At 38.0% G+C, this 20,141-nt stretch overlaps 1 protein-coding gene across 3 annotated transcripts in view; it reads left to right on the top strand.

Annotated features, from left to right (window-relative positions):
* The window catches only part of LOC140561355 (SH3 domain-binding protein 4-like), a 31,575-nt gene continuing 11,434 nt past the window's right edge, over positions 1-20,141 (top strand). Inside the window, exons 1-6 of one of the 3 annotated variants that reach the window (XM_072686512.1) lie at positions 1-67; positions 383-504; positions 2,830-2,900; positions 4,355-4,446; positions 9,726-9,942; positions 10,094-12,447. In XM_072686512.1, the coding sequence (XP_072542613.1) occupies positions 9,822-9,942; positions 10,094-12,447 (2,475 nt within the window). In that variant the 5' untranslated portion in view covers positions 1-67; positions 383-504; positions 2,830-2,900; positions 4,355-4,446; positions 9,726-9,821. Of the gene's footprint in view, positions 68-382; positions 505-2,829; positions 2,901-4,354; positions 4,447-6,299; positions 6,377-9,725; positions 9,943-10,093; positions 12,448-20,141 lie in introns of all 3 variants that reach the window. The other 2 variants (XM_072686514.1, XM_072686513.1) reach the window with 2 other exon arrangements.

Genomic DNA, 20,141 nt, shown 5'->3' on the forward strand with positions numbered 1-20,141 from the left:
AGCTCCTCTCGCTGCCTCGGTAACGGACCCTCTCACAGCCCCTTTACGGAGCTTTATCGTTATTAAAGTGAGTATATGAAACTTATTCACGTGTTTATGCCTTTATTCATATCCTACAACTCAGATAGCCTGTCTGTGATTCAGTCTTGTCTACTTTGCTCAGTGCAGCCCAACTTGGCGAATTGTTGATGCTCCGCGCTCGAGCGGTCTTCGTCGTCTGTAACGGTTAAATTGGGCAGTGCTCACTGACCGACTCCCGGCACGGGCTTCCCCAACCAACCTCACCAGCGTGAAGCTGCAGTCTAGCCCCAGCCCTGTTCATCCAGCTGCCCTGTCGCTGTCTGCTCGACTTCCACCGCCTCTAACTTCTTTAATTTTGCAGATTATTAAGATCACTGAGGGGAAACTCCTAAAACGGACTGGACGCCATTCTGCCCCATACCTGCACGAACCCCAGCAGGAGCCAAACGTCTGATTGACCTCAGAAACACGTTGGACTCTAACGTAAGACAGACCTTGACTTAGTTGAAAATTAAAATCGGTTTGCCGTCAAAAGCCCAACGTTGGATAGACGTTAGTGCTAAATCTTGGTTGGATAGTAAAGTCATATCTGCCAAAAATCAACATTGATTTGACAGCAGGCTCCAACGTTGTACAGATGTTGAATTTGGACTGAAAATTCTGAAAAGTCACATATCCGTTAAAAAACTATGTTGTACAGACGTTGAAAATTAATATCGGGTTGACTTCAGAACCCAACGTTGTACAGATGTTGAATTTGGACTGAAAATTCTGAAAAGTCACATATCCGTTAAAAAACTATGTTGTACAGACGTTGAAAATTAATATCGGGTTGACTTCAGAACCCAACGTTGTACAGATGTTGAATTTGGATTGAAAATCAAACTCACATATCCATTAAAAAACTACGTTGTACAGATGTTGAAAATTAATATCTGGTTGACTTCAGAACCCAACGTTGTACAGATGTTGAAATTTGGTTGGAAATCAAAGTCACGTGTCCTCCAAAGAAAACAACACTGGGTTTACTTCAAGCTCCAACATTAGACAGATGTTGTTAGTTGAGAATAAAAATCTGGTTACATCAGAACCCAATGTTGTACAGATGTTGAATTTGGACTGAAAATCAAAGTCACATATCCGTTAAAAAAACTACGTTGTACAGACGTTGAAAATTAATATCGGGTTGACTTCAGAACCCAACGTTGTACAGATGTTGAATTTGGACTGAAAATCAAAGTCGCATATCCGTTAAAAAACTACGTTGTACAGACGTTGAAAATTAATATCGGGTTGACTTCAGAACCCAACGTTGTACAGATGTTGAATTTGGACTGAAAATCAAAGTCACATATCTGTTAAAAAACTACGTTGTACAGACGTTGAAAATCAATATCGGGTTGACTTCAGAACCCAACGTTGTACAGATGTTGAAATTTGGTTGGAAATCAAAGTCACGTATCCTCCAAAGAAAACAACACTGGGTTTACTTCAAGCTCCAACATTAGACAGATGTTGTTAGTTGAAAATAAAAATCTGGTTACATCAGAACCCAATGTTGTACAGATGTTGAATTTTGGTTGGAAAATTAAAGTCACATATCCGCCAAAAATCAGCATTAATTTGACAGCAGGCTCCAACATTGTACAGATGTTACATTTTGGTCGAAAATCAAAGTCACGTATCCTCCAAAGAAAACAACATTGGGTTTACTTCAAACTCCAACATTAGACCGATGTTGTTAGTTGAAAAGGAAAATCAGGTTGACATCAGAACCCAGCATTGTACAGATGTTACATTTTGGTTGGAAATTACAGTCACGTATCTGCCAACAAAAAACTTTGGGTTGACTGCAGGCTCCAACGTTGTACAGATGTTGAATTTAGGTTTAAAATTAATATCGGGTTGATGTCAGAACCCAACATTGGGTTGTGTTGAATTTTGGTTGAAAATCAAAGTCACGTATCCAGCAAAGAAAACAACATTGGTAGTTTACTTCAAGTTCCAACATTAGACAGATGTTGTTAGTTGAAAATGAAAACTGGTTGACTGCAAACCCCAACGTTGTACAGATGTTGAATTTGGGTTGAAAATCAAATTCACGTATCATTAAAAAACAACGTTGTACAGACGTAGGATTTTGGTTGAAAATGAATATTGTGTTGATGTCAGAACCCAACGTTGTACAGATGTTGAATTTTGGTTGGAAATCAAAGTCAAGTGTTTGCCAAAGAAAACAACATTGGGTTTACTTCAACCTCCAACATTAGACCGATGTTGTTAGTTGAAAATGAAAATCAGGTTGACGTCTGAACCCAGCGTTGTACAGATGTTGAAATTTGGTTGGAAGTCCAAGGCACTGCCAAAAGCAACATTGGGTTCACATCAAGCTCCAACGTTGGACAGATATTCAGTTGTGGTTCCTTAAAGCCAACAACAAATCAGCATCTTACAATATTAGAATATAACATTGTGTGGACATTAACATTATGAGGTTCAGCAGAGGTTGGGTTTTGGTCACCAAACCATACTAGTAAATGTTCTTATTTGACATCAGTATGATGTTGGCATTTGGAAGTTTGGCAGATGTTGGATTTTGGTTTCTTAACAGCTTAAGATCAGTGTCAGATGTCATCACTATTCTATGTCAGATAGACTTCGGCATTAGAAATTGAAGTTGTCCTGACATGAAATTTTGGACGGCAAATGTCACGACTTACATTCCACCAGATAACGTCTATCGATGTTGGTGGTCAGCTGGGAATCTGCCAGCCTTTTAAAATGACCTCTGACGTTTTTTCTCCACAGATAAACCAGATAAAAACGACAGTGGAGTGAAGACAGGGAAGTTTGTGCTATGTGATGCAAGAGCCAAGCAAGTAAGTCACCTAACAGTCTTTAGCCTGTACTGTATTCTGTACTGAAGGTGAGCAAGACTGTGAGAAAAAGTGGGATAGCTCCACAAAACAAGCTTAAATATGTTCAAGCTGATGTATATAATTTTTTTCAGTATAGTAATGCTGCCATCAATGCATAGTATTTTAATTACATTATTATTTAAATAGTCTACACATAGCTGCTACCTCGGGTGCAACCGATGTGTTTAAATGCACAACCTGACCCTAAAATCATACAATGTTCGCGTCTGTCATTGTGTATTGCCCTCTTGAGGGGTTAAATCGTTTCAAAAGTTGTTCACCCCTTGTGACTGGACAGTGTTAAGGCAGTTTAAGGGGCCTCTGACGACTCCTCATCACAAAGGCATTTCCTCCTGGTTTTCCTGCAGGGCATTTAGATGCCACTGTCCAAGTCCTTGTTTGCTTCACAATAAGAACGACTGCTCAATCCAGTTAGATTTTTCTTCATATGATAATTCTGAACCGACCAAGCATTCTTTATTAATCTGATTTGTCTGAATTGTCGTTAGAGATGCACAGTGATATCACTGGAAGATGAGGATCGTTTAAAATGTTATATGCATCAGACAGATTTATTGTACTCTGGAAGAGCAGAATGTGTTGGTGACTCTGCAGTGGGGTTGTTGCACTTAAATATCATCGCTGTCACGCAAACAGCGATGATATTTTATCTCCAAAACGCCTTAACTTTGATGGGAGTCAATGTAAAATAAATATATCAAAAAAAATGTAAAATAAATAAATAAATCGCATCGTCATTTTGGAGCATTTCTATTGGTCCATTCATTATGAAATCTGGATAGAATGTACAGAACAAGTGCCACATTCACATAATGCCAGAAAGTGGCAATTCAACCCAGATAGCAATATTGAATAGATATTATTAAATTAACGTTAAACTTTATTTCATAAACTTCATGAACTTGCTTCATTATTAATTTGCACCATAAACTAATATTAAAAAAAACATTTAATTTTTAACAAAAATCTACAGAAAACCAAAACTGCTTCCATCATTAAACCTTTTAAAAATCCTATTTCTGCAGTAAAATATGTTAAATATTTTGTATATTTGGTCAATTTTGTGAAAAGCAGAATAGGAAAAGAAGTGAAAAGAGACTTTGTCAAATATCAGTAAACATCAGCACAGTAAGATATAAATACATTTGCATAAATATCTGCATAAATACATTTGTAGAGAATAAATACATACATTACCAAAAACTTTGAATGTTTTTCTACTTTTTGTACTGCTTACTAAAAATTACTTGAATGTGAATCTTGGAAATTAAACCTTGCAGAGCTAAGGACATATAATATTATCACGATCATATGCTAAACTACATCAAATATCCATGTTATAATTTGACCCTGCGTGAGGTTGTTCTTCACTGTGTTTATGTTCATGCTCTCAGTTCACGTCCCAGATCAGGAGGTGCAGCACTTGTCTGGCGACCTGTTCCACCTAAGCAATCCGGTGCGTAGCAGAGTCTACAGCACATTCAAGGCAAGAAAGTCATTACTATATTTTAAAAAGCTTCTCCAAAAAGCTCGGCAATGTGAAAAGGTTTACAGATTTTACAACCTTGTTTAAAACATTAAAGTCGATACTTATTTAAAACCTATAAAGTTGATACCCATTAAAGATGTTACCTAGCTCCTAAAATTTCCTCAGGATGATTAAAACCGCACCATCCACACTAACATTAGCTAGCTTCCCATGATAATGACAGTAAAGGTGGACTAGTTTATGCAGTGTGCTAGCCTGACATTATCTAATCGAGTAATAGAACATAGTTAGCTAGTCACATCCAGGCATTTTGCCACAGTATAATGTAAAGGTAATTTAGTTAATGCTTTAAATTAAACAATAATAAGTTACAACTGCTGTGTGTTACCAATAGTGAGAAACGTTTCAAAACAGAACATTTTTACATTATCAAAAATACTGAGTGAGCTAACTTCTCCTCTGTCACATGATCTCCCAGTCAGCTATAACTCAATGTATATCCAACGTCATAGAAACTTTCACCAATACTTAATACTTACGTTACTTATTACTTACATTGTTAATCCAACACAGTACTAATATCAAAATGGCAACCTCAACCAAAATGATGATTCTGATCATCAAAATAAAAATCAATAATTTAACATCACATTGCTATCTGGGAATGTATTTTGCATAACAGAAACATTATTTAAGCTATGTTTCGTTCATTTTACTGATGTCATATTACCCTCTGGTAGGATTACATCTCCTTTGCAACACCACTCCATGTATAAGTAGCTTAAATCTCTTCTTTTTATTAATGTTATCAGCAGATATGCAGATGATAAATGTCAGCTTTGGCTCAGAATTGGTGCATTCCTAATTTCTAATGATGTTAATATTTATCTTTTGCATTTAAATAAATACAAATGCAAGCATTTCTCAGTTGAATTGTTTATGAAAGTATATTGATTTCTAAATTGATCAGGGTATGTGCTTCTGGTATTAATGATTATTTAGTTGTTTGTTTTTTGGTTATTGATACCGAAACTTCTGACATTAGGAGCCACACCAGTTTGATGAAGAGTGTTGCCCATGGTTTTTATTTTATCATGGTTAGCACCTCATGCAGCAGGAAAATCCCATCACTCTTAAAATGATTGATGAGTTTCAATGGGGTATGGCAACACAGCCCACTACCAGAGCTGTGTTTCAGTTTTCTACTCACAATCCCAACGCTCTTGTTTTTCATTTCTGTTCTCTTCCATTCAGATGGAGCTAAACAAACTGTTCTTGTGGGAACAATAATGGCATGAAATATCAGTATTTATCCAGTACCAATAATGTGAGCATTTGAAACAGCTACCTGCCAATACCAACATTAGTCACCCGCATTTGCATAATTGTTTTTTATCATTTGAGCTAAACTACACACAGTAATGTTTGTGACTCTTTGCACATTCAAAGAATATGAACACTTCATGTGAACGCCTTTGCAGAGTATTTCACAAACAGGCTGTCAGATTGCTTAACACTGGACAAGAGCCAATCGGAAGGAAGGTCTTTTGTGAGAGCCGTTATAAAAGCAACAACAAGAGTCACGCTGGCCAATGTTGGTTAGGGACAGCCATTAAAATTCTAGTGGCTCTCATTAAATTACAATATTTAACTACATCTGGAGCATGAAGTCATCTCATCCCACCCCAGCACTCTTCAGGAGACGTTAGTGCTCTAAGGGAAAAATTTCAGGCACTTTTTTTAACCACTTTTCACAATCTAAATCATTTCTTATTCAATTTCATAAATAATGAAAAAAGGAAAAAGGTTTGAAAAGGCATTTTTCAACTACTTTCATTTGTCTTTGCAAGGTAGTGGACCCTTGATACTCCTTAAGGATAAAGGAAAAAGGATCAGCAATGAAGTCAAACTGTGTTTTTAACTTTAAGTAAGTAGTATTTGCATATTGGTGAAAACAAATGACTTTCCATTACATGCCATCAAATACTACTTTATAATTCTGAGGTAATGTAAAACATCAGCTGCCCTTGAGAGCAGTCACAAGCAGTGTTGCACGTTTTCAGTGTTTGGACTACTTATATGTTTGACAAAATTAGTTATTTAATCTCAGGTTCAGCTGTAAGGTTTTATTTTAAATGACTTTACGCTAAATATTTAAAAAATATTTATAGTTTGTGTGTTTGACATAGTGAAGCTACTTATTTTTAGTTTTGACTGATACATTTTATTTATTTAAATATATTTTAAGAAGTTATTTTGAATATATATTTGTATGCTGTGTCAAGGTCCCTTATTTTAGTGACAAATAGATAGCAATAGTACATTTATATCTGTGTTCATTTGTAATACTTTGTTTTACAACATTAGTAAAGTAATGTTTAAGTCAATCCTGATGCCTTAAGTCTCTCCCACAAGGTCAGGTACACGGTTTATTAATTCAGCAAATGTATCGGGTATTAACCGATATGCAAAGTTTATGCATCTTTATGCATTAATAGAAATTGCAATTACAAAACAGAGGGCTTTTTAATTAGAAATGACGGATTAAGGAAGTAAAATAAAGACAGGTCGAGGAGAGAAGAGAGAAATTTTGAACTTTAAACTTGCTTACGTCGTTACTGTTAGTTTTACATTTGAAAAAAAATCATTTGCAATGTAATGTGAAGCCCGTCGCACACCGGAGGCGCCCTACATTTAAGTTAAAGCCATATTGAGTCAACAGAAAGCCACAGTGGATCACATGTGACTTGACATTTACATAGAGAAAGGCGGACAGTCTTTTGGTAAACAAACAAATGCTAAGGCCAGGGTACCTCAGTTAGTGTTATTAGCCCAGCCTTGTACAGCTCTTATCTTTCAGTAAAAAAAACTGCCTGTTCACAGCGGGAGAAAGATGCCATATGCATAAGTGGATCTGATTAAATACTTTACAAAGTTTGTTTTGCTGTCTAGTTTCACTGGATCATTTGACATTTCGTAATGGCGGGGAGGGCTGATGGGGTTGGGAATGCCGCAGCTGCTGAACAAATCCTAGAGGAAACACTGTCAACCTGCAGTGTGAGACACGTGTATGAGGCTTTAGCATGTAATTGTCATGTAACCTCCACTTATTTAAGATGTTTGCTACTTGTGTTAAAAAGCTTCCCAAAAAATATGATAAAAAGGTGGATAATTATAAGCATGTCTGTACAAAAATACAGCCATACCGATTTTCTGCACATAGTGTCAGCCAGTACGTCTTGGAAATCGTGCCTGATTGTGTACAGGTTTATACTGGGCGAAGCAATAAAAAGGCTGGTTAGTGCGAGACCTTCACAGTGGAACGCTTGGCTGTTTGTCTGAGGATACACTTGTGTAAATGCCATTCCTCTTCAAGGTGGTACCCATGGAAACCACTGATGTGTGCTTCTGAAGAGCTTTCTCTGTCTGAGATCAGCCTTAAGAGTACGCAAGGTCTCCCCTCAGTGATCACTCTACGTCTGCTCAACTAAGGCACTGTGTCGATCCAGCCTTGCATCAACATATTTGACATATGGCCCAAAATGTAGAAGCGTGTAGTTTTTACAACTGTGAAATTCTTTTCTTTCAGATCTTTGTCAATTGATTTTTATGAAGTATTAAAATACATGCCATCAATACTACTCTATAATTCTGAGGTAATGTAAAACATCAGCTGCCCTTGAGAGCAGTCACAAGCAGTGTTGGATCTTCATAGTTGCAGAGCTGCATGGTGATTTCTTGGTACGACACCTGAAATTTTAAACCAGTGAATACCAGCTTTTGATTGCTACTTAACTGTAATAAATGCTAAACTGCAGGCTACTGGCTCATGAAGTCAGTCTGTAGGTTAAAGATTTCTGACCGGCACGAAAACATAAACCGAACAGTTCAGACCACTCAGTGGGTCCTCTTAGTCCCCCTTATATTTGAATTATGGCACAGAATGCTACGGAAACCATTCCACAATAGAGGAAGTGAAACTCCAATGAAATCCTTTTCAGTTTCAATCAACCACCTACTTTCACATGCCTGCCATCTAGTACAGTAATTACGCTATATGACATTGCTTTACTCATTTGTGTGTAAGAATATGACTTTATAGTTATTAAAGCTAAACAGTCTGGCCTTTTTTAGAGTGCTTAAGTTTGCCTGCTACATTCTGTACAGTCATTCTGGTTTCTCCACATAAGCTGTGATTGTATCTCTAAGCATCTTAAAAGACTGGGCACAATCTTACAGTACAAGCAAAGAAACAATCAAATAAAGGTACACTTATGAACGTGCCAGAAAACATGACAGGAAAAGAGGTTTGAAGAACCAGTTAAACTCTCCCGAGGTTTCATTTGTGCTCCAGTGTACTGGAGGAGTTTTGGAATGAGCCAGGGAAACCTGTCTAGACAAGGAGAAACATTTTTCCCTTTCCAGTTTCTCCCTACGACATGTCACGACAAAGTGCACGTTTTGTATTGATGGTGTGGCTCGTTATGCAATAATAGTGGAAATAATTTGGAACCAGATTTGACTGTTAGGGTTGCAGAAAGCTGTTAGGTAATATGTGAAACTGCAACGGCATAAACATTACATATTACAGTGATATTTTATGGGCTAAGTCTTTTGTAACCAGGGTTCGTACCTATAATATATATATAATAATATCTCTGCCATGTTGGTTGGTGTGGCGCAACAGATAACACCACCACCTGCCATTAAGTTACAACAACACCATGTGGGAGACCAGGGTTCGATTCCCAGTCTGGGTGACTATGCTGCGCTACACCAATAAGAGTCCTTGCGCAAGACTCCTAACACTACATTGGCCCACCTCTGTAATATGAGTAACCTTGTAAGTTGCTCTGGATAAGAGTGTCAGCTAAATGCCATAAATGTAGATGTAAAATGTTCATTGAGTTTATAGGTTGTGCTAGACTCTAATTTGCTGACACATTTTTTTTTTACACACAAGTGTAGGTAATGTGAGAGGAAAGAAGCACTGTGATGTGATATGGTCAATATAGTTCACAGCTAATACTCATATAGCAAATACTTGGGGCATCCCTAGTTCAAACAACGCATTGCTGCTTTCACATTGTCTCAGCCCATAACCCTGTGGAATATATCTGCCCATTTAGGTCCAAAGAATGAGGGATATTTACAGATTTTGCTGTTGAGAATAGTTCAGAAAGAGTATAGAGTATAGTACTGCTAATGGTACCAGTTGCACTTTCAGGTTATCTTCTGCTGAGCAATTATCTCATCTTGTTTTCGTTTCCCAACAGACTGTATAAACGGCTGACGATTACTGTTGTCGTTGGAAGATAGCAATGGGAGGAGGACCTTGACAGAGACTGTGAAGTACCACAAGAATACCAACCATGGCTGCCCATCGAATTCGTTCAGCAAATAACAACAACGCACTCCCTCGCTGCAAGTCTGAGGGAGCACTCATTGATCTGAGCGAGGGAGTTTCAGAAGCCACCCTCACCGATGTTAAAGGTGTATATCTCTGTTCTCTTTTCCAGGCTTGGTACTGTGAAAATGACCTGCCAGTAGTCTTTAAGATGGTTTATGCATTCCTTTTTATGCTCTCAACAGTAGGTAATTTTGATCTTGAGTGCTGATTTAATTTTCTCGTTTTTTTTTACAGTGCCTACTCCTAGTGCCTTGCGACTGGATACAACTGCCTCAATTGGATCTGCTAGGGAAGTTATTGCCATTAAGGATTACTGTCCATCAAGCTTCACAACCTTAAAGTTTTCAAAAGGAGACTTCCTTTATGTTCTTGACACGTCTGGTGGCGAGTGGTGGTATGCCCACAATAATACAGAGATGGGTTACATTCCAGCAGCTTACGTTCAGCCTATCAAACAGCGAGACTCTTCCTTCTGCGACAGTGGCATGATCGACAGTATAGGTGACATTTCTAAGGATGGGACCAAAGAGGTAGAGCAACGCGGCGAGTGGTCTGCATTCATAAAACCTGCTCTTCCTCAAAACGGGAATCCTTTTGTAACTAGGCGGATGTCTACCAATCCTTTCCTCGATGGTGCATCGCAAGGCACTGCTGATCAAAACAGTGTCCAGAGTTCAGCAGACGTCCTCGGTTTCGACACCGTCTCTCCAGACTCAAAAACTGGCAGCACTGTTAACATCAATGGTTTCGGAAATAATATATTTGACCGAAACTGCTTATCTCCTAACACGGGGAAGAGTCAGGTCCTCCGAAGAGACAACCCATTTTACAGAAGCAAGCGCTGTTACAGCTTGTCAGAACTGTCTGTTTTGCAAGCTCAAGCAGATGCACCTCAAGAATTTTTGAGTTTCTTTGGTGGCTTGAAAGCACCCGCACCTGAAGAGTTTCAAAGTCGGGAGGACTTCAAAAATGCCTGGTTAAGCCATCGAAAACTTGCAAGGTCCTGCCATAACCTAGATTCCATTGGACAAAACCCTGGCTGGGGTCAAACACAGCCCATAGAGACCAACATTGTATGCAAGCTGGACAGTTCAGGAGGTGCTGTTCAGTTACCAAACACTAGCATCAGCATCCATGTGCCTGAAGGCCATGTGGCCTCAGGTGACACTCAGCAGATATCTTTGAAGGCTTTACTGGACCCACCACTCGAGCTAAACAATGACCGATGTACTACAGTGAGCCCGGTAGTGGAAGTCAAGCTCAGTAATATGGAAACTAAAACCACCATAACATTAGAGATGAAAGTGTCTGTTGTAGTAAAGATGGAGAGCCGACAAAAGGCCGAAGTGATCTGTGTCAGGAGCGACTGCAAGGAGGGACCTTATGTTCCAGTTCCTCATGCTTATATGTATGGAGATACGGTCCAAGTGGCTCTGGACAATTTAGAGCCGTGCACGTACGTGTCAGTTGTCGCTCAAGCCCAAGTTGTAGCCCCCTATGCTACAGTCTGGGAGCACGTGGTAAAGAAGGTTACACTTGGTGTATACGGTCCCAAACATATCCATCCATCCTTCAAGTCAGTGGTTGCCATCTTTGGCCATGACTGTGCTCCAAAAACATTACTTGTAAGTGAGGTCAAGAAGCAGTCACACTGCACTCCACCAGTGACCCTTCAGTTGTGGGGAAAACACCAGTTTGTCCTTGCAAAGCCTCAAGACCTTCAAGTCGGAATGTATTCCAACATGTTAAATTTTGAAGTGAAGGCCAACGAGCAGGAAAGGATAGTGAGGGGTTTTCAGCTGAAACTTGGCAAAGTGTCCCGCCTCATCTATCTGATCTCTGCCCGCGACACAGAAAACATCTCTGACTTCACTTTGCGGGTTCAGGTCAAAGATGACCAGGACTGCAGCCTCGCCCAGTTCTGTGTTCAAACGCCGCCGCCTCCCCCAAAAGCAGCAACGAGGGGCTCAGTGCAGAGACGCTTCTTGAAGAGAAAGGAAGTGAACAAAATTGTCCTGTCTCCTCTTGTGTCAACCATAAAGTACCCCGTGTTCCAGGACAGGCCAATCAAAAACCTCAAATTTGGAAAGCTGCTGAAAACTGTCATTAGACAGACCAAGAACCAGTATTTGCTGGAGTATCTGAAAGGAGATGTGGTGGCACTTTTGAGCGATGAAAAGGTCAAACTTAAGGGACATCTCTGGACCAAAGAGTGGTATATTGGATTCTGTCATGGCAAAATAGGGCTGGTACATGCAAAGAACATTCTTATAATGGGAAAGGTCAAACCGGTTAATTTCAAAGGGGCAGATTTGACTTCTGCTGTGCTCCTGGACCAAATCCTCAAGCCCTGCAAATGTCTCACTTACATCTATGCCTCAGTGAGGACTATATTGATGGAAAACGTGGGGAGCTGGAGAGCATTTGCTGATGCCTTGGGCTATGTCAACCTTCCTCTGACACACTTTTGTCGAACAGAGCCAGACAGCGAGGCTGAAAAAGTGGCTTCTGTTCTGGAGAAGCTTAAGGAAGACTGCAACGCTGCTGAGGGAAAAGAAAGGAAGTCTTTCCAGAAGGAGCTCATGACGGTATGTACCTATGAAGTATTTTTACACCCATGTGTTTCTTTACTCTGAGATCTGCCTATAATCCTATTTAAGAAAATGGTTAGGATTATAGATTCTTACTGATAATAAGAATCAGGGGTCTGGTGTCACCTTTTCCAGCCCAGAATTCATTCAAATAGCATTTAAGTAGCATAACTTTATATATAGAAAGTTGCACTTTTTTACCTGATGGCTATATAGGGTGCCTGTAATGATTGCCTGCAGGGTGCAAATCTTAATTTGGTGAACAAGTTTGTATTTATTTTTAGTGATTGATTACTTTAAATGATTATAAGTGATTGATTACTGCAACAATATTTACTACAATATTTTACAATACTACAATGACAATAATAATTGGTGTCGACTGATACGCAGTATGAAAGTATTTAATTAGACAGGAACATCCTTAATTAAATTGTAGTATATTAAAAAAAAAAGAATGGATAAATAGAAATGTCTGAACTGGTCCTAGCTGGGTACCTTGTACCCTTTTTATGTTTTATTAATAGTTTTATTTCAGAACAAAATTAAGATTTTATTTATTGATATGACTGTTTACAACAGCAACTCATTTGATTATTGGGAACCATTATTAAAATGTTATTAATTAGTACATTTTAATCGGTAAATTAGCACAATTGTAATTAATATCTTGATTTAACATTTTACTAATTTAACATCTTTAAACTAAGACTGTTTTTTGACTAGTCAACTAGTTAACTACTTTTTGGAGTTTCAGTCTAATCAGTCTATTAATCACATTCATTTTGTTATGTAACTGTTTATTTTTTATACTTTTGTTTACGTTTTGTTTTGTTTACTTTTTACAAAACTGTAGATATAGCTGTAGACCAGTACTCTTTTGTACCAAAGAGCATGTAAAAGAATCTCACACTAAATCCCACAAAAAAAAAAAGCACACTAAACACTTCTTTGTAAAGATGATTCTAAGAAGGCAGAAAGTAAGTTTTTTTGAGTGGTGTTTTATTTGTTGTACAAGTGTGATTTAGTGCAGGCCTACCACTTAAGTGCAATTGTGAGGGATTGTGATGCTAAATTGCAGCCAAACACACTTAAAAAGTGTAACTTAGCATTATCCTCAGCCAACGTTGTATTATCCAGCCCTTGATTACCATCTTCAGTTCTGACAAAATATGGACTGGTATCCTACATACTAAATTGACTCATAGGTGAGAGGCACAAGCCTTTGCCTTAGATGGATTATGTGAATAAAATTCATTCATTATGTATGGCAATAAATTGCATCACAAAGACAATACATAATAAATAAATCAATCACTAAGATTACATAGATAAATACAAAGCCATCATAAACAAAGACAATACATGACCAGAAATATACAATTCTGTGCCGAGCTGTGTAGTGTGATGATGTAACCCACCAAAAAATGACATAGGCATATATACACTTGCTTTATGTGTGCCTACAGAGTTTATTAGCAACCCATGATTCAACAGGATGTTCGCTAAGGAAAGTGTTTTTCTTGGTTGAGTGATTTAATTTAACAATAGCACTGTGCAAGGGTGCTGTGCTTTCACACTTTAACACACATCTTGCTGTAAGATGTATATCATTATGTTCAGCATAATCACAGGATTTAGGCTGTTGTTGTGGAGGCTTTTTTATGGTAGGGCGTGTAGATTAAGCGGAACAAAAACAGCTATTTGCATGTCATTTCGTGTCCGTCATACTGTTGTCTAAAGGCTAAATTGAGAGTGAGCCACCATGTAGCCTACACAAATGTTTTGTGTAGGAGAAATGTGAAAGCCTGTTATCTATAAAGCTTCACAATGGAAAGGAACAGTGATAAGGCAGTTTTATGTCTGCAGTGTTATTGGGAAACTACTGGTTTCACAGTTGTGTGCTGACCGTGACATTGCGCATTGAAAAGCAAAGCACAGAAAAAAAGATCCTTTGAGTTTGTACGTGCCTTATGGCTACCAGAAATAAAGATTGTCTCCATTTAAAAGCATTTCACAATGCAATACCATACCATGCAATGCACTGTGCCTCGCTTAGAGGTTCTTAAAAGGTTTGTCCAAATGGCACTGGACTTTCTCATCACCTTGAACAAAAAACACTAGCTGTTACTCTCAGTGTCTCAAATCGGACGTTACATTCATTTATACCATAGTTATATACCAAGTTATTACACATGAACAGCAACAGGTGGGACATACACCACTATTTTCTTATATGGTACTTGTTCTATTTACAAAGACAATGGGATTCATCATTGGAACAATAGAGCTGTAAACAGTTCTGTGGTTTAAAAACACATCATGAATCTGGCTTAGACTTTTTTTAAGACTATTCTCAAGAACAAATGTTAAAACAAATGTAAGATACTGGTAAATGAGGCCTAATATTGTCTTGCTTTAGACGCTGCAAGAATTTGAAGTGGACAAAAATTAGTGTAGGAAGTAAACTGGAGAAATTGTGGGAAATTACAAATCTCACCTCCCAACTTATGGAACCTTTCTTTACAGTTGTTTGTAGCTTTTGGGTGTCATTCCATGCCTGGCTTTATAATTGGCAAGAAAATGTTTTAAAACGCCCAGAATTTCAAGCCAAGTCCAGAGGAGCATCTTGGAGTCTCATCTGTGTGACCAGGCCAGACTGGACTCATGATTAGTATTCTGTTCTGTATTGGCGGAAGATGGAAGAAGGCCAGAGGGTGTCTCTCTGCAGAGAATCTTAGCTCGACAGATGTTTCCTTTTTCATTGTTTGCATCCAAACAGAGTAGCCATTAGCAGAGCTGAAGGCATCCCATACTCCAGACCCACTCGATACAGCTTGGGCCAAGCCAATCAAAACAGTCTTTGCATTTTGGTTTAAGTTGTGATGTATCTTAGGAAGCCACACAATCCAATCTTACCGGTACTCAGTCTCAGCTGCTATTGGTTTGCTCCAAATGTATATTTTTATACCTAATAAATACTGCTGTATGATTTAGGGTAAAGCAGGTAAAACAAAAAAAAGTGCTTAACTGTAAGCATTTAAAACATTTAATACTGCAGTTTATTTATTTGTATTCTGTTTAGTATTGAATATGATTCAGTTTGATTGACTGACCTGATGATTTGCTGTCAATTCATTTTAAATTCACATTTTACACTCTGTAATGTAATATTTCTTTAATATTTGCTCCTTAGTCTTAGTTTTGAAAACACTAATAGAGCCAGTTTTACACCATAAGCGTACACTACAGAACAATCCATGATAGTTTCATTCTTTGATCGGTTCTGTTACTGTAACATTTGCAGTGAAATAGTGAGTAACAACACTGCATTCCCCATGGAAAACTAGGCTTTGATTCCTTAGCTGGGCCAGCACACCACACTACACCAATAAGAGTCCTTGGGCAGGACTTCTAACTCTACATTCTCCTATCTGTGTAACATGATTCAGTTTCTCTTGTTAAGAGCATCAAACAAATGCCATGTAAATGTGAATAACTGATTTGAAGTCTAATAGATACATTCTAACATATTGTGATGATAAAAGGCAGCTATTTCAAACCCAGTATAAGAACTGGCAAATATTAAGGTTGCAGTTTTGGTTGTGCTTTCATTTTTTACTTTAAAAAAACTGCGGACATTGAAAATTAATTTTTCATTGCCTCAGGTTGTGAAAATTATACACAGTAAGTTTTGACTGCATAATTTGATTGGCTGAGAGACATTGTAGGAATGCCAATACTGCACAATAATGGCACTCTGACCAAAGCTCTTTGAGTACTACTCCAACAAAAGATTCCAAGTGAAAGACTGCCATCATACATTTTAAAGATATTAGCCAACATATTTGACATTAGAGGCTTTACTATATTTCATTTGTTATGGTTCTAATCACTGGTTCTAATCCTAAATGCTGGAGATTTCATGTTGTTATTCGCACAGTGTACTCAGCCACACGCAAGTACACTGAACACAAACTCATTAGGCTTAAAACAGAGCAATATTCATTAAAACTGTTGTTAGTTAGGTAGGTAGATAGATAGGTAGGGTACATTGTGTGGTTTGAGGCACGAAATTGGATCTGCCTATCAAAGGGAGCATGATATGCTGTACCTTTTTTAAGGAAGAATGGATCATTCATGTATAGAGCGGGTGGATACAAAACAAAGTTCAGCTTTCTATAAAAGTAAGTTCATAATATTTAACAGTTTGGGCAGTGTGTGTAGCCATGGGAATAATATAACCTGTAACATCACCTAATGTTTTGCCTGTTGCTTGTAACCCTGATGATTGGTAAATTATGAACTGTTCCTCGACTATAAAGACTGAATGGCATAGTTGTTTTAGTTGTGTGGTGCCTGATACAATAGAACTATTTTACTATTTTAATGTTGATAAACAAAGAAATAATTTTTTTTGCCCTCTTTATCTTAAATCTAATAGTAAATGGTGATAACTAAACTGTGCTATAATCGCAATAATACACTCAAGGTTCATGCTGTAACGTCAAATACTGCCACTAATAAAAGTGCTTAACTGTGAGCATTTAAAACATTTAATACTGCAGTTTATTTATTTGTATTCTGTTTAGTATTGAATATGATTCAGTTTGATTGACTGACCTGATGATTTGCTGTCAATTCATTTTAAATGCACATTTTACACTCTGTAATGTAATATTTCTTTAATATTTGCTCCTTAGTCTTAGTTTTGAAAACACTAATAGAGCCAGTTTTACACCATAAGCATACACTACAGAACAATCCATGATAGTTTCATTCTTTGATCGGTTCTGTTACTGTAACATTTGCAGTGAAATAGTGAGTAACAACACTGCATTCCCCATGGAAAACTAGGCTTTGATTCCTTAGCTGGGCCAGCACACCACACTACACTAATGTACTGATCTATACTATGTGGGATTTACCAGTATCCAGTACACCCAATAGTACACCCAATAGCACTCCCTCTTGTGTATTTTTGCCTAATTAATCAGGGCTGGCATTCAGAACCTCTAATCGACGCAATCTTACCTGTGTTAAGATATTATTCCAAATTATTTACATTCTGTTAGTAATGTCACCTTAAAAACATACTAAAGCCATGGAAATAACTGGATGAGCTTATAGATGAGAACTTAAACACCAGACCAATTGAGTAACTCAAGCAGCATATATAATCATTTATTAATTGTAAATAGCCTTGCGGTAAAATGTTTAATTAATCGTGATACTGATTTGATGTCACATGGTCCAGCACTACTTTGACAGTAGAGTGAAAAAAACAAAGCATCAGACTTAAAATTCCAATACACAGTCCATAGAAACTTGCCTGGAATTGCTCAGAACATCTCTACATGTTTTATTACTATATCTAACATGGACTCTCACACATTCACAATGGTCATTGATACTGTGTTGATTACTGGGGCAAACAGCATAACAGTTACTGAATTTTAGAACACAATATTTAAATAAAAGATCACTAATAATTTATCCAAAATGCCTTATTGTCAGTATTTACAGTGTACCCAAACTATTGACCAGCAAACAGTAATACCAAAGGTTCATTTTGATCTTATTTTAAACTCATTTTACACTTTCTACATTGATGTAGATGCATTTGTATTACAGTATTTCATTCTTGGTCCTCAAATGGACTTGGAAACCAGCTGAAGGCACTGCATGGTGCCCGGCAGATGCAAAGACATATGCAGAATTAAGCTGTTGAGGCAAATTTAACACAATCTAAAGTAAAATAACTGGAGCGTTTTATAATTAAAGAAAACCATTCCAGCAGTCACGCAGTCAAGCCTCCTTAATATTTTCCCATTAAACCCAGCAAGTCATCGAAGATGTGTTTGATCGTAGATGGCACTTTAGACCGCAGCATTGTGGCTAATGTTTCTTTGGACAGAAAACTTTAAAACATGGATGTGACAACTGGCACCTGGGTCAACATGAAGCAGTAGGTCTTATCTGTGTTTGACTTGTTTATCGGGGCCCAAGCACTGAGCTGTTCGAAACTGTGGAAAAGTTAGGTAAAATTTTGTCTTGTTTACTGTATTTAAACATGTGGACACTAGTATTGTATGTAGTGTACTAGTATTGTACTACAACAGTATTAGGAGATACTAAACTAACAAAGCTGATGAAATGTGTATTAAAAGTTGGCACACCCTCTGCCCTGATAGCTGGTACCCCCCCCCCCCCCGTCTGAAATAACTTGAGTTAGACATGTCCTGTAAAGATCTACCAGTCTCTGGCATCAACTGGGGGAAAGTTTTCCCACTCCTCCATGCAGAACTCTTTCAGCTGTGTGACGTTTCAGCTTTAGTTTTTAAACAGATGGTCTTACATTTTCCTCCAGTGTCTCTGATACAATACAGAATTCCTAGTGGACTCTATGTTGGGGAGCTCTCCAGGCCCTACTGCAGAAAAGCATCCGCAAACCATGACACCTCCACCTCCATGCTTCACAGCTGATATGGGTTCTTGTGCTCAAATGCTGTGTCTGGTTTATGCCAAACATGTCCCCTGTGTCCAAATAATTCAACTTTGGGTTCATTTGTCTTCATAAAGCCTATTTTTCCAGATAGCCTGATCTTGGTCTCGGTGTTCTCTGGAAAACTTTAGTCTTGCTCTGATGTTTTTTCAACAGCAAGGGTTTCCTCCTTGCACACTTCTCATGAAAATCCAATGTGTATCATCTCTTTCTGATGGTAGATGCTGTATTTTGACTTCAGCTGTGGCGAGAGCTGTCTGTAGATCCTGTGATATCATTTTAGGATTGTTAGTAAGGAACGTTCTAGGGCGGCCTGGCCTGGCCATGTTGGCAGTTGTTGCACTTGTAAATTATTTTGTGGACAGTGAAACAGCTGATTTCTAGGTGTTCTGATATCTTTTGAAATCCCTTCCCAGATTCTTATGCACTTACAACCTTCTTTCTAAAAGGCTTCTCTGGATCTCACCATGGTAGCCAACCAAACCAAATGAATGGGGTTTAAAAAAGATGCGGGGTGTCCTAACCTTTTCCTCACATGATTTTTAATTTTATTATTATTCCATTTTACAAATGATTTTAAAGACATTCCTTTAGTTTTGTGTGTTTAGTTATATTACCAATATTTCACAATACTGTTAAATGAAATACCCATATGTTTAAATATTAAAAAGAAGGACAAAGGTTTTAAACTGGCACCTGGACAAACACATGTGGAGCGTCCCATCAGCAGAGGGTTTACTGGGATTACTGGGCCCAAGTACTCTACTGATTTGCATCATATTAATGTTGAAGAATGTTGTTCTTTCACTTTTTGAATACTTTTAGAGGTTTTAATTGCTTGGATTCAAATAGTTTTGTACATGTTTAATGAGAAGCAAGCTATGCCTTTAGGGTTTCCCATTAAAATCTCATCACTGTGGGCTGCTTTCCCAGACACGGATTAGACCTAGGCCTGTATGAAACCGCCCTTATAAGTATAGTTGATCAAGGAATTAGTAGGACATAATTGTGTGATTCTGACAGCAAGTACACTGTATGTCCGAATGTTTGTGGACACTCTAATAAATGCATTCTGCTACTTTAAGTTGCATCCATTGCTGACAGACACAACCACAGTTTTTCTAGTCCATATAGAGAAGTACTGCCAATAGAATAGAACTGAAGCAGATAAACATGAACCTGTTGG

The sequence above is a fragment of the Salminus brasiliensis genome, chromosome 8 (genome assembly GCF_030463535.1).
Source record: "Salminus brasiliensis chromosome 8, fSalBra1.hap2, whole genome shotgun sequence".
Lineage (NCBI taxonomy): Eukaryota > Metazoa > Chordata > Actinopteri > Characiformes > Bryconidae > Salminus > Salminus brasiliensis.